At 47.4% G+C, this 15,452-nt stretch overlaps 1 protein-coding gene and 1 long non-coding RNA gene across 4 annotated transcripts in view; one reads left to right on the plus strand and one right to left on the minus strand.

The window, feature by feature from the left end:
• The window catches only part of LOC309370040, a 250,041-nt gene that overhangs the window by 189,121 nt on the left and 45,468 nt on the right, over positions 1-15,452 (plus strand). The window lies entirely within an intron of this gene.
• Positions 1-15,452, minus strand: part of LPP (LIM domain containing preferred translocation partner in lipoma) — a 274,991-nt gene that overhangs the window by 148,795 nt on the left and 110,744 nt on the right. For all 3 annotated transcript variants that reach the window (XM_081911063.1, XM_081911064.1, XM_081911065.1), the window contains one exon: positions 1,259-1,460. In XM_081911063.1, the coding sequence (XP_081767189.1) occupies positions 1,259-1,451 (193 nt within the window). In that variant the 5' untranslated portion in view covers positions 1,452-1,460. The remainder of the gene's footprint in view (positions 1-1,258; positions 1,461-15,452) is intronic.

Here is a 15,452-nt window from a genome sequence, read left to right on the forward strand (position 1 = left end):
GGCCCTTGTGGAATCTCAGAATCCCACAAAGGAGGGGCGAGATGGGCTTAAGGGTGCTCTGAACAACGGTCACGGAATTAAAAGACGCCTGCTTCTTGGGAGAAAAGCAATGACAAACCTTAGACAGCATCTTAAAAAGCAGAGACATCACCTTGCCAACAAAGGTCCGTATAGTTCAAGCTATGGTATTCCCAGTAGTGATGTATGGAAGTGAGAGCTGGACTCTAAAGAAGGCTGATCACCGAAGAATTGATGCTTTTGAATTATGGCGCTGGAGGAGACTCTTGAGAGTCCCATGGACTGCAAGAAGATCAAACCTCTCCATTCTGAAGGAAATCAGCCCTGAGGGCTCACTGGAAGGATTGATCCTGAAGCTGAGGCTCCAAGACTTTGGCCACCTCATGAGAAGAAAAAGACTCCCTGGAAAAGACCCTGATGTTGGGAAAGATGGAGGGCACAAGGAGAAGGGGACGACAGAGGACGAGATGGTGGGTCAGTGTTCTCGAAGTTACCAGCATGAGTTTGACCAAACTGTGGGTGGCAGTGGAAGACAGGAGTGCCTGGTGTGCTCTGGTCCAGGGGGTCACAAAGAGTCGGACACGACTAAATGACTCAACAACAACAAGCACAACTCTGTGTCACTTCCACAAGAAACAGAATAGAACATGCAAATCTGGAGCGGTCAGACCATACTTTTTACCTGGACACAAGATTTGAATCACTTTGGTGAGGAGCTGCAGTTTGTTTTATTTATGGGTACATTTGATTCAGTTTTTACCTCCCCATCAACAGGTTCTTAGAGCGCCTTACTGGAAGTTTTAAAAAATGAAATAACGAAAGGATAAAAATGCCACAATAAAAAGGAACCGTATACCGCAATTGCCACTTTCCTTCCTTCCTTCTAGCGACATTGACTCCCCTTCTCTCTCCATCACAGTGGTACCTTGGTTCCCGAACGGCTTGCCTCCCGAAAAAATCGACTTCTGAATGTTGCAAATCCGGAAGTAGGTGTTCCAGTTTGTGAACCTTTTTTTTAGAAGCCAAATGTCCTTTTCGGCTGTCGCCATTGTTTCCAGGGCCAATCAGCCAATCAGAAGCTGTGCCTTGGTTTGCAAACATTTTGGAACGCACTTCCAGAATGGATTGAGTTCGAGAACCAAGGTACCGCTGTATTTATTACTGTTTCACACTTATCATACGTTATTGCTGTTTAATACATGGAGGCATCCTACGAACCACGGCAACCAACAATTCTTACCTTCCCCTTCAGCTGCTCGGTAGGGATTGTACTTCGGTTTGGGGGCCACGACTGGAGCAAACTTCTTTGGGGTCTGCTGAGTGGATATGGAGATGCTGGGGGTCCCGAAAGCATGGGTGGTCTCCATCCTTGCGGTCACATGGCCCACGGGCTCGCTGGGGTTCTTGGGGGGCAGCCATGACGGGTGAGACATCACTCAGCACTGGGGAAAGAGAAACGCAAGAAGACCATTGGCTTGTGGATTCCATGTGATGTAAGAATTTGAGACCCAGGGTATGAATTCCGTTGATTTAAAAAATGTTCCAATATTCAGTGTATCGAACCTCTGGCTAGAATGTCTTAGGCTTGTTTTTGTATGCCTGCATTTTAGGACATGTACGCTGCATTCCTTCCCTATCTGACCCCGAAAGCAGCAGAAATAGTCACTCGGGATGTTTTGCTAGGTCTGTTTTGAGTTAGCACCAGGGTGAAATCCGGCATCTCCTTGAGAGGTTCCAAGGAAAAGATAGGGACAACAACCCTGTTGATGCCCTGGTAGCTAAGGAAACAGTGATAAAGCAGCACATTTGAGACCCAAATGGTCTGGCACCCCAAGGTAAATATGGGGGTGAAGTTAGCAGTATGTTACTTGTTTTGCTACTCATGACCTGTAACCTTTCTTGATGCATGTAGAAGGATGCTTGCAGATGCTTCGATGTTTTGTGACTCTCTGTGTGCTGCATCTGAGCTCCTCTCTAAGCTTTGTTCTGATTTTCTCTGGGTAGGTCTTCTTCTTAAGCGACAGACTCAAAACAACCACTTTAAGTTGAGCTCTATTCTATTGCAGTAAAAGGTAAAGGTAAAGGACCCCTGACAGTTAAGTCCAGCCGTGAACAACTCTGGGGTTGCAGCGTTCATCTCGCTTTACAGGCCGAGGGAGCCAGTGTTTGTCCACAGACAGTTTTTCCAGGTCATGTGGCCAGCAGAACTAAGCTATTTCTGGTGAACCAGAGCAGCGCACGGAAACGCTGTTTACCTTCCCGCTGGAGCGGGACCTATTTATCTACTTGCACTTTGACGTGCTTTCGAACTGCTAGGCTGGTAGGAGCTGGGACAGAGCAACGGGAGCTCATCCCATCACGGGGATTCAAACTGCCGACCTTCTGATCGGCAAGCCCAAGAGGCTCAGTGGTTTAGACCACAGTGCCACCCACGTCCCATTCTGCAGTCCCAAACTGCAGTAGTATCTGATAAACTCCAGGTTCCTAACTGGGTCTGCTGAATCACAGAGTTCAACTCCATGCAATGCAGGAATATGCAGCTGTCTAACATGTAACCTTGCCATCATCAGCACCACGCTCCAACCAATTGAGCTATCCATGTTTGCTTTAATTCTCTTGGTTCCATGTCAACTGTTCCCTTTTTTTAAGGGAAATTCCCTTATTCCGAATAGGATTCCTCACAAGAAAAGGGAAAAGTTGACAGCTATGATCCTGTTCTCACAGTGGCCAGCTTCATGTTACCTTCTTTCAGGTTACGTCCTGCAGCGAACGGAAGTACTGGAAAGGGTTACTTCTGGGTTTTGCCGCATGTGCAGAGGCACAAAATGATGTCACACGCATGCGCAGAAGCGGCGAATCGCAACCTGCGTGTGTGCAGATGCGCCACTGCGGGTTGCACTCTTTTCATGTTGGAACGGATCCCGTTCACAACCAGAGGTACCACTGTCCCACCCTTTATCAAAAGATCTTAGGGTGGTGTACAACATTAGAAAGCGAATGTTCCAACACTTAGATACTTTGGATGCCCATGAGTTTTAGTGCAATGAGGGAGAAAAAAAAGTTTCTCCTCTCCACTTTTTTAAAATTTGTGAATATATATATTTTTGGAACTGAAATTGCAAGTTCTGTGCTCCCAAGGAAGGAGCAATGTTGCAAAATAACAGCAGAACATTTTCGGGGGGATCATTTTCCTCTTTGGGGCATCTGGTTGGCCCCTGTGAGAACAGGATGCTGGACTAGATGGGCCTATGGCCTGATCCAGCAACCTCTTCTTACAGTCCCGTGGGGAAGGGCTCCCCCATTTGCTTTTGTCTGCTGCCCCACATCAGGAAACTTCTCTGCTATGACCCCAAACTGCTGATATAAGGCTGCGATTCGAGAGCAGAGATGGCATCGTGTCACCTAGATCTCGCCCTCTCTCTGCTTCTGCATGACTTGAAAAGGAAAAGAAGAAGAGGAGGAGGAGGAGGAGGAGGAGGAGGAGGAGGAAAGCAAGCTGGCCCAGATCACACACAGAGATGCACCAACACGCACACACACAATTCTTGGCAGCCGATCTCCCTCAATATTTCTCAGGTTTCATCCGCATGTGGCACTCATTAGAACCTTCAGTTGTCTTTTGATGGTTCCTCCCAGCAGATGTGAACTTATTTAGCTACAGATCTGTCTCGTTATTCCATCTCCTGCTCAAACAGATGGCTTGCTCTTTTCTTCTGCGAGCGAGCAAATCTTCGAGTAACGACAAAAAAAACAAAAACCCTTCAGGAAGCCTCCCTTAAAAGGCGCCACATGAAAAAGAGAAGCATTTGCCAGCAACGGCCAGGCCACCTCCCCAACAAGAGAGACTCAAGAGGGACCCTTTGTTCCCGGTGGTTTCACTCTAAATACAACCACTTCTGCTTATTCAACAATTACAGTCTCGTAAGTGGACACATGTTTGTTCCTCAACGGCGAACGCAGCCAAGACTCGCTTTGCAAGGAATGAGACACAAACTTTGCAAGGAATGAGGTGCATTGTGGCTCCTTGGGGATGGATATAGGCAAGACAAGCTTTTCAAGAGATGCCCCCTTAGCTCCCCGTGAGCAAACTTAATGAATTTACAACTAAGCCATCACCCAATGACTCCTCAGCATCACATTGTTGTAGTTCACTCAACAATCTAGGCCTTCCTCTTTTCTATTTTTCTATTTCAGGTATTCATATCCTTCCTTTCCTCCAAGTTGTGATTCAAGGTGGCACACCCGAAACGGCCTCGGTCCAGTATACTTGAAGGAGCATCTCCACCCCCATTGTTCTGCCCAGACACTGAGGTCCAGCTCCGAGGGCCTTCTGGCAGTTCCCTCTCTGCAAGAAGCCAAGATACAGGGAACCAGGCAGAGGGCCTTCTCGGTGGTGGTGCCCGCCTTGTGGAATGCCCTCCCGTCAGATCTCAAGGAAATAAACAACTACAGTGGTACCTCACAAGACGAATGCCTCGCAAGACGAAAAAACGCGCAAGACGAAAGGGTTTTTCGTTTTTTGCGTTGCTTCGCAAGACGATTTTCCCTATGGGCTTGCTTCGCGAGACGAAAACGTCTTGCGAGTTTGCTTCCTTTTTCTTAAAGCCGTTAATACCCAGCGAATCTGCGCTCCGCAAGACGAAAAAATCGCAAGACGGCACAACTTGCGGAACAAATTAATTTCGTCTTGCGAGGCACCACTGTACCTGACTTTTAGAAGACATCTGAAGGCAGTCCTGTTTAGGGAAGTTTTTTAATGTTTGATGTTTTATTGTATTTTCAATATTCTGTTGGGAGGAGCCCAGAGTGGCTGGGGAAACAGCCAGATGGGAGGGGTATAAATAAATAAATTATTATTATTATTATTATTATTATTATTATTATTATTATTATTATTATTATTATTTTATATGTACAGTCGTACCTTGGTTGTCAAATGCCTTGGTACTCGGACGTTTTGGCTCCCGAATGCCGCAAATCCGGAAGTTAGTGTTCTGGTTTGCGAACGTTTTTTGGAAGCCAAACGTCCAACATGGCTTACGCAGCTTCCGTTTGAGTGCAGGAAGCTCCTGTAGCCAATCGGAAACTGTGCCTTGGTTTTCAAACCGTTCTGGAAGTCGAACCCACTCCCGGAACGGATTAAGTTTGACAACCAAGGTACCACTGTATTTGTTTTCATGTTGTAAGCCACCTTGAACACAGTTTTAACTATGCAAAGGTGGCATAACATCTCGGTTGGGAGTCCTGGAAGACCTGCTGCCCGCCTTCTCCACTATTTTCCATCTTCATTTTAGATACTGTGATAAATGTGAAAACTGTTTGGTTTCAGTACACATTTTTTAAACGTTTCATTTATTGTGCTTGGCTACTTTTGTTACGTTGCACTTAGGGATTTTTCGTAAGCAACCTTGAGCATGGCTTGAATTACTGCATGGTGGCGTACATATAAAACGATGCCTGCATGTAAAAACATCAATGCAAAATATAGAATGATGAAAGCAACAATTGAAAATGCACTGCAAGGTTTTTAGAACCAGCAAGTAAAATATAATGTGCTTTGGCAGCAGCCTGGTGGTCAGCACTGTCAGCGCCTTAGTTTCCAGAGGAAGATCTCAGCCTGTCGGCAGAAGGATAACAAGGAGGGAGCCAATCTAACCTCTCTTGGAAGGGAATCCCACAAGCTGGGAGCCACCAAAGAAAAGGCGCTGTCTCTCACATCGCCACCATCCATGCCTCCGATGTTGGAGAGACTGTGAGAAGCTGCTCACTCAATGATCTTAGCACCCAGGCAGGTTCATAGAGGGAGATGTATGCATGCACATCCATTTAAAAAAATGGGATGCCAAAGCACTGTTCAGAGCATAGGCAACTTTCAGATTGATGCCAAACAGCTGGAGGATGAGTGATCCTCCTCTAGGGTTGAGGCTACCGGGTGCATTTTGAGCAGTCCTTCCTTGTGGCTGGCACTACTCATGTGACTGAACCAGGCTCCGGGGATCAGACGCATGTGAAGATGAGTTGTCTCAGACCACGCACCACATATAGAAACCTTTCGCCCCGCTCAGCGTCGGCTCAAGTGCAATACTGATAACGCAGCACAGTCAGCTCACACTTCCAGCCCACCAGCCGTCAAAGGTTGAGTAATCGTTGGAGGAGAGATCGCTCGTTAAAATGGGCACATGAGAAACAGCTGAAGGCAAAAGCTGGTCTGCAACCAGCAAGGAGGACATCTCTCTTAGGCTGTATACCTGGGTTGTACCTTGGTTCTCAGACTTAATCCCTTCCGGAAGTCCGTTCCAAAACCAAAGCGTTCCAAAACCAAGGCATGCTTTCTCATAGAATGCAATGCAAAATGAATTAATCCGTTCCAGACTTTTAAAAACAACCCACAAAACAGCAATTTAAGATGAATTTTACTAGCACTCAGAAAAACACACACACAAAACACACACACACACAAGCCTGCTGAAGCTCAGCTGCTGGTGCTGGAAGGGGTTTGAGTCTCCTCACTGCCCACAAGCAATGGCAGCCAGTTTGGGGGGGTCATCGATTCCTGGGCTGCTTCCTCCCCACCACACCCCTCTCTCTTTACTTTCGGGAATGAGTTTCTAGAAGTGCCGAAGGACACAGAAATGAAACTCGTGTTTTAGGAAGCAGAGAGAATGGACTGGAAAGCAAAACCCCGTCTGGGGAGGAGGGAAAATCTCACTGCGGTTTGGAGGGGCTCCCAACTGGGGGAAGTGGCCCGTTGCAGCAAGGCTGAACTCTGGCTTAATATGGAAATGCAAGCAATCGAGACTTGGATCTGAAACCCAGTTTGGGGAAGAAGGGCTGACGGGAACGGTTTCATCTGACAAAACCTGTACTGGAAGCCTCGAAGCATCTCGGAGGTGGGGCGGATAGGAATTGGGTGGAAGGGAATACACGCCGCCCCCCCCAACTCAGAATGTCAATCTGCTGATCTGCAACCTTTAGCACCGAGAGTAAAGGATTAAAAATGCAAGAAGAGCCTTGCAGGATCAGGCCCCCTGGTCCAATCGAGTCCAGCATCCATATCTCACAAGGACCAACCAGATGTCCCAGAGAAAACACGCAAGCAAAAAACTCTGCCTTATGAGTTTTAAAACAAAACACCCTTTTTATTGAAATGCAAAACAGCGATAGGGATCAGGGGCAGCTAGTCTGTACTGTTGCAGCTAATGCATTCTGCTTGGATCCTGACCCCCTGAACTATGTACCCACACACCCTGAATTGACTCAAACCTGGTCTTACTACTTAAAAAAAAATACATCTGTTTTGGCCCTGGCATAGCCTTTTATCACCTCGGCAGTTCTGCAGCTAGTTAATGTTCTTCCCAAACTCTCCATGCTGCAAGCTGGTTGCAGCACCCCAGGGAAGGTACAGACCCGATTTTTCCCATATCTCCATTGCATGCCTCTGTTGCAACAACATTGAGCTGCTGCCCCTCTGCACTGCAATGAGAAAAGGCATGGATATGGGGTGAGTGGGGTTTGGGGGGGGCAAGGGGGCCAGGGAGAAAAGGCATTTCTCTTCATTGCTTGCAGCCTTTGCCAGCTCAAAGGAACACAAAAGGGTTGCAAAAGATGTTGAAACAGAGATTCAAAACCGGAGGAAGAAGGACGCCGGGCAGCCTTGCCAAGCTCAGAGCTCAAATTGTCCCAGTTTAGGGAAGCAAAACAAGCCCTCGCAGCGGGGAGCCTCGATTGCTACTAAACCGCCGTAAATTGTTTGGGAAGAAAATGAACCAGAGCAGCAAAATCGCCTCTCCTAATATGGGTAAAAAAAATAGAGAAAGCAGCCACTCTCCGCCAGAGCTGCCTTCGCATCTGCAAATGGCAACACAGGGCAGTGTGTTTCTGCATCTCCTTCTGCCATCTGCCTTTAGCAGTGGCAAAATGAATTTGAAAATAGTTTCCCTCCCTATGGTTCTGGAGGGTTTGGCACAGCTGGGCAAAACTCGTGGCACGCTAAGGTGCAAGTCGGGACAAGAGGGGCTTGGAGCTTTGGGACGGCCGATCTGGAGACAGGATCAGTTGAACAGCTGTCAACTTTCCCCTTTTCTTGCGAGGAATCCTATTCGGAATAGGGGGGAATTTCCCTTTAAAAAAGGGAAACGTTGACAGCTATGATCAGTTGTGAGCTGGGCTGTCCCTCTGCAGCAGAGGAGGGTGTGTGTGGTAAGACGGGAATAGAATGGAGGGTTGACATGGTGAGAGTGTTTGACTAGGACCTGGGAGACCTGCATTCAAATCCCCCCACTGGGCCATGAAGCTCTCTCGCTGGGGGCCAGTGTGAGCTTGGGGGCCAGTCACTGCCTCTAGGCCTAACCTACCTCACAGGGTTGCTGCCGGGACTGAATGAGGAAGCGGTGGAGAAACATTTATGCCAATTTGAGCTTCTGGGAGGGTGGGAAAGCAATGCAATAAATAAGTATTAGTGGCCCTCCAGTCTATGTCCACAGCCTTTCCTCAAAAAGAGCATTGCAAAGGATTTGAAAAGGCAGCCCAAGCCATCAAGGGATGGAGCAGCTTTCCTAGAAGGAAAAGTTGCAACATCTGGGGCTTTTTAGAAAACACAAATAGGAGACTATCTTGGGCTCCATGATCACTGCAGATGATGGCAGCAGCCACGAAATTAAAACATGCCTGCTTCTTGGGAGAAAAGCAATGACAAACCTAGACAGCATCTTAAAAAGCAGAGACATCACCTTGCCAACAAAGGTCCGTATAGTTAAAGCTATGGTTTTCCCAGTAGTGATGTATGGAAGTGAGAACTGGACCATAAAGAAGGCTGATCGCCAAAGAATTGATGCTTTTGAATTCTGGTGCTGGAGGAGACTCTTGAGAGTCCCATGGACTGCAAGAAGATCAAACCGATCCATTCTGAAGGAAATCAGCCCTGAGTGCTCACTGGAAGGACAGATCCTGAAGCTGAGGCTCCAAGACTTTGGCCACCTCATGAGAAGAGAAGACTCCCTGGAAAAGACTCTCATGGAAAGATGGAGGGCACAAGGAGAAGGTGACGACAGAGGACGAGATGGTGGGACAGTGTTCTCGAAGCTACCAGCATGAGTTTGACCAAACTGCGGGAGGCAGTGGAAGACAGGAGTGCCTGGCATGCTCTGGTCCAGGGGGTCATGAAGAGGCAGACACTACTAAACGACTAAACAACAACAACAACATGCATGGTGTAAGGACAGAGAAGGGGTGGAAGGTTTTTCCTCCCCATGGAGCTAAGTGTTTGAAGATTCAGGAAAGACAGAAGAAAACACTTCTTCACACAGCACATAGTTAAACTGTGGAACTCCCTGCCACTAGACGTAGCAGCGGCCTGCAACTTGGAAGCCTTGAAAAGACAAAATTAATGGGGGGTGAGGCTTTTGACAGCCACTAGACTTGAAGGCTATGTTATCTTTCCACTATCAGAGGCAGCGCGACTCTGTATACCAGTTGCACGTGGGTCATGCTTGTGGGTTTTACCAGAGGCATTTGGTTTGGCCACTGGGAGCATGCTAGATCCAGCAGGGCTATTCTGGTGTTCATCACAAACGCACAAACTAAGTAGCTGTAGAGCAACAAGTCCTGGGTTCAATTTCTGGAATTTCCAGGTAGGTCAGGGAGATTCCCTTGTCTGAACTCTTGCAGAGCAGCTGCCAGTCCGTGTAGACAATAATGAGCAAGACAGACCAATGGTCTGACTCAGTGCAAGGGAGCCTCCTAGAAACTGCTTTCCCCAGCCAGAAATGTCTTAGCAACTCTCTTGCCGCCCAGAAAACTCCGGTCTCAGAGGCTGCAACCTCAACAAAGAAAATTAACTTTAAACTCCTTGAATCTGAAATTGATTGTGGTCAGGTTCAGGGTTTTTTATTTTCCTTCTGCTTCACATGCAAACTGCAAAAAAAGAGAGAGAGTTGTTTTGCTGTTTTGCACCTTCCAAGAAAGCAGAGTGGTTATGATGCCAGAAGTCCATCCCGGTGGCCTGGTGTATAACCATTGGCCACCCAAGGCCGTTCATCATGATGTGAAACTGCTTTGCAAAAATAGAAAAAAAACCGAAAGGGGAGAAAATGCTCCACGATGAAGGAGCCTGTTAACAAAAATATGCTCTGGGGATCCATGTTTACCAGACCCTGGGTGTTATCCAGTAGAGAGCAAGACACACATGAGCCTGTCAGAATCAAACGGCTTGAGCATGCCTGGTTCAGCTCCACACTTCCTGAAACAATATGAGAAACGAAACAAAATCCTTTGAAATTTGCCATTCTCTGAATTTCACAATGCAGCTCTCCAGCAAAAAAAATGCATGCATTTCGCTGGGTAAAGTGCGCAGATAAATCCATAGATTAGTGAAAATTACAGGCAAAAAAAAATGCATTGTGGTCTATCAAACAGCCTGAAAAAGTACATAACTGCATAGGAAATTGTGCCTTTCGGAAGAAAGGAGGACGGAAACACTGATGGGTTTCCGTGAGTTTGTCTTGCTTAAAATCACAAACGCATGTGGAAATGTGAAGAGTTGTGTACCTGCAGGTAAACTGAAAGGTCATCCTTAAACAGTAAAAAGGTAAAGGGACCCCTAACCATTAGGTCCAGTCGCGGCCAACTCTGGGGTTGTGGCGCTCATCTCGCTTTATTGGCCGAGGGAGCCGGCGCACAGCTTCCGGGTCATGTGGCCAGCATGACTAAGCTGCTTCTGGCAAACCAGAGCAGCGCACGGAAATGCTGTTTACCTTCCCACCGGAGTGGTACCTATTTATCTACTTGCACTTTGACATGCTTTTGAACTGCTAGGTTGGCAGGAGCAGGGACCGAGTAACGGGAGCTCACCCCGTTGCTGGGATTCTAACCGCCGACCTTCTGATCGGCAAGTCCTAGGCGCTGTGGTCTAACCCACAGCACCACCCGCGTCCCTTTTTATTAACTGCTAGGTTGGCAGGAGCCGAGACCGAGCAACGGGAGCTCACCCCGTCACGGGGATTCGAACCGCCGACCTTCCGATCGGCAAGTCCTAAGCTCTGTGGTTTAACCCACAGCGCCACAATTCAGCTGATGTTAACCACCACAGAGTAGCCATGGACACAATTAAGTAAACCAGGAGAAAACTGATTTTGCTGCCTTCACCTGCTTGGCATCAAGGAGAAGTATTTGTTGCAGAAGGCAGAAGAAAGAATCTGTCTGGGGTGGAGGAGAGACCATTTGCAGACTCCCCTGGAAAGGACAACACAATAGATGCTGTGGGACAGGCGAAAGTCCCAAGTTGTGGCCTTAAAATGCACAAACAGCCTTTCAAATTTATGGGGAAAACGAGTCTGTTTGTTAATTACTATAATATAAAACTCGGAGACATTGTCCAACCTTGTGCATAATTTTAACCCATACAATTGGACGCCTTGCTTAAAAACGTAATTGTAACCAAGTCTGCCTAAGCTATTAATTCCATGCAACCCTCTTCCGACCATAATTGACTTCTTGCACAGGAACAGAACACTTTACAATACAAAATTATGTTTACATATATAGATGAAATATTGCATTTCGTTTGTAATTATCTCCCCCTTTTTGCAATAACATCTTTTCCTCTTTGAAAAAGTTTGTATCAGCTGCCTTTAAATCTCAAATTCTCACCAAAAAGGCAAGAAAGAACTTTGGCATTCAAGTCCCCATCATTTGGCCTTCAGATTTTGGGCAAATTACTTGTGGCCTCACTTGACTTAGAAGCAAAGACTCCTTTGAGGTGCAGGATCATTGTGTCTTACCCCTCCTTGTTAGCTGTCCTGGATGTATCTCACAAGGCTGAGAATTCTATGGTCCTGAATACTTTGTTAGGCTGATGACAAGGTACAGTCATACCTTGGGTTACAGCCGCTTCAGGTTGCGTTTTCAGGTTGCGGACCGCCAAAACCTGGAAGTACGGGTTACTTCCGGGTTTTGGCGGCCGCGCATGCACAGAAGCGCGAAATTAGACGCGGGTTATGAACGCTGCAGGTTGCGAACGTGGATCCTGCACGGATCACGTTCGCAACGTGAGTGTCCACTGTACAATACTAACTAAGGCAGCAGAAAGTTCAGCCTTCCTGCTCATATTTTCCCTCCCAGGCCTCAAAACATTGCCAGAATTGTCAACCGAAGGGTTCATCGCTGTACAAAACGCAGATTTACTGAGGCACAGGCGGAATTCGAAACCCAGGTCCTGCTGGGGTTGAGGTTGCGGGAGAAAGAGGCGTTTCTATTAGTGAAATAGCACCTGGGCCAGGACTGCTGAGAAGAGGCAGTGAAGAGGCTCTATTGCATGCGCCTTAATTATCCAATATAAGGAGCTTGGCAGCCAGCGATTCTCTCTGCTTGCGCCGGGGGGACTTTGAATTTCATGCCTTGCTAATTGCACACCTGCCCACAGCTGCTCCCCAGTCTGCACAATCTCTGTAATGAGTCGGTGGGAAAGCGAGGTGGGCAGGAAAACAGGGCCAGAGGTCCAAGCGAGAGCCAAATGAAGCCAAGTAAAGTTGAGAACAAGGCTCTTCTGTTGCACAGCTATTGCTGCAACAGTCTTCCGCCCCAACCTGGCGCCTTCCAGATTCTGATGGACTACAAGTTCCATCAGCCCCCTGGGCATGGCCCACCACGGCTTAACAGCAGAGAGAAGGAGGGAGGGAAGGGGAAGGGTTGGTGGCGAGAAGGAAAGAAGGAAGGAAGACCTGGGCAGGCAATGCCGCGAAACACGTTTAATCGTCGTATGATTAACAAACTGTCAAATCAAACTTTTTTGAGCAAAGCAGGAGCGCTCTGACACTCCGTATTTTTATAGCTGACATTTCGATTCATTACTGTAAATAGCAACTCGTGTTCAATATTGTGACAAAGAACAGAGCGGAGTCTCCCCCGCCCCCCCCCCCCGAGGACTGTAAGGTTTAAGATCTACTCGTTTTGCTCCGTCTATAAGTAGGGAAGATTCATAAAGCGGAACGTGGTGGGGAGGAGATCCTATGAGGCAAAGCGCCTCTTTAAGGGAACGGTGTGCGGGCGCATGACCCTCCAGCAAATCCCCCAGCTGCCCTGGCAATTAGCAACCAAGCAAGGACTTTAAAGGTGTGGCCATATTTATACTCAGAGCAGGTGGAAGGTTGCATATGCACTGTTTGCCCCTGGAAGAATCCTGGGGACTGTCATTTGGGAAGAGTACTGGGGATTTTAATGCTGCGATTGCCATGCTCTGAACCCCTAAAAAATGGGGGTAGATCACTGCCAGTTTTTAATTCTGAAAGTAGATCACAGTCATACTTGTTTATTTTATTTCACAGATTTTGCTTAGAATCACAGAATTGCAGAGTTGGAAGGGGCAATTAGAGTCACCTAGCCCAACTCCCTGAAGTGCAAGAATCTTTGGCCTAACGTAGGGCTTCAACACACAATCCTGAGATTAAGTCTCATGCTATCCAAAACTCATCAAAACCCAGTTGGAGAATTTGGGCATTTTGATCTACACATTTTTATGACATTTTGCCTAATAAAGACATCGTTGCAACAATTTTCCCTAATACAACAGGGTTGTGTTTTTGTTTGTTTGTTTGTTTTGTAAGCTATTCCCCCTATTATATGCAGTTTAATGCAATGGTATATGCATTTTCCAACTCACGACTTGGCTGCGGAACTGCATTACAACATTCAAAGAAGTGTGAATTTCAAACCCTGAGCTTGTATAGTTTCAGAAACTGCAGATTAGGTACGTCCACACATTTACACACAAAGTTAAGTGAGCTCCCCCACACACTCCCCCATATTTCTAAGACTAAGCTGACTTCCTGCTGGGGGCCCGATCCACCGTGGCAGTTGATTAGTGTGCAGACCCAGAGAGGGAAATGTGGCTTTGCACCGTTCTTTTAAACGTAGGTGCAGATCCCTGCATGCCTCTGTTTCTGCGTCACCACGTGGAGCTCTCACCATCCCTCCTGCCTGGCTTCCACCTTGGGAAGTCTTGCGGGAGATCTGAGCGGAGTCGCCGTGGTTGGTGGTCTCGCCAGACACCCAAAGCAGATTGGCAACTGCTCTAATTTGTCCATTCACCAATATGTTTTCCTGAAAAGGCCCATATGCTTCCCCGGAGCTCCCCATATGCTTTCGGGAAAAGGAAACAAAAATATTTTGTTAGTCGTGAGCCGCCGAGCAGGATGTATTTTTGGTGATGGCGGCCTGGGGGGGGGAGGAGGGAGGGCGGGAATCAAATGCGGAGGAACAGAGCAGTTCATGCGAGTTGCTCCTGCAATCCTTCCCCCAATGCAAGGAGCCTAAACCCCAGAAGGGGGAAAGGGGCAGAGAGGACCGCAAGCCACGAAAGATCAGAGAACTATAGAGTTTGAAGGGACCCCAGGGGTCATCTAGACCAACCCCCTGAAATGCAGAAATCACACAGCTAAAGAAGGCCTTTACAGGGTCATAACTGACTCCTGGTCACCACAGTACTGGCATTGGGAGTCCTTTTTATCAGCTGTGCCTGATGTTATATAATAAATTATTATTTCGTTATTATCTGCCCCTCACGCTAAGGACCTTCGGCAGGTTGCACAAATGGAAAAAAAACTTTAAAAAAAATCTGTTTAGACAACTTAAAACCGTATTGGCTTCCTCCCACATATTCACATATTACACTGATCACAGGTACATGCTGTCTTGGACAAGTCTTTGCAGGAAAATCGTGCACGCTTGTTGATGCATATGACTCCACTACTGTGTGCAGTGGTACCTCTGGTTGCGAACGGGATCCGTTCCGGAGGCCCGTTCACAACATGAAAAGAGCGCAACCTGAAGCGGCATGTCTGCGCACGCACGTGTTGTGATTCGCTGCTTCTGTGCATGCGTGTGAGGTCATTTTGCGCTTCTGCGCATGCGGCAAAACCCAGAAGTAACCCTTTCCAGTACTTCCAGGTCACCGCGGGACGTAACCTGAAAGAACGTAACATGAAGCGGACGTATGAGGTATGACTGTACATGGGTAGAGGTAGACATACTGAACACTCATTGAACGTCACCTGTGAATGCCCCTAGTCTACTGAGCTTAGGCAAATAGAAGCTCGAAAACAGGCCTCTCTCGTGGTGGCACCATATCTGTTGAATGTTCCCTGCCATTCCCAGAGTCCATGCACCCAGCACTGATCCTCTTGAGTTCCTAGACAAAGGCAGTTTCATTGCACAACCGTTTTTTAATCCAGCGAATTCTTACTTGAATCACTGTTCCAGATTCTAAGCAAGCCGTTTCATTGCTGCCACACTGCCTTGGCTGTTTTTATCTTTGTTTATGATGCCCTGAATTATGTCTAGCTGTGTGTTCTGTTTTGATTTGCAAGCGTGCCCAGAACATTTTCGAAGAGGCGGGCTTTAAATAAAACAAGAGAGCATCGGGTCAGCCATCCGCAGTGTGC

Source organism: Podarcis melisellensis (assembly GCF_964234715.1).
Source record: "Podarcis melisellensis genome assembly, chromosome: 5".
Classification (NCBI taxonomy): Eukaryota; Metazoa; Chordata; class Lepidosauria; order Squamata; family Lacertidae; genus Podarcis; species Podarcis melisellensis.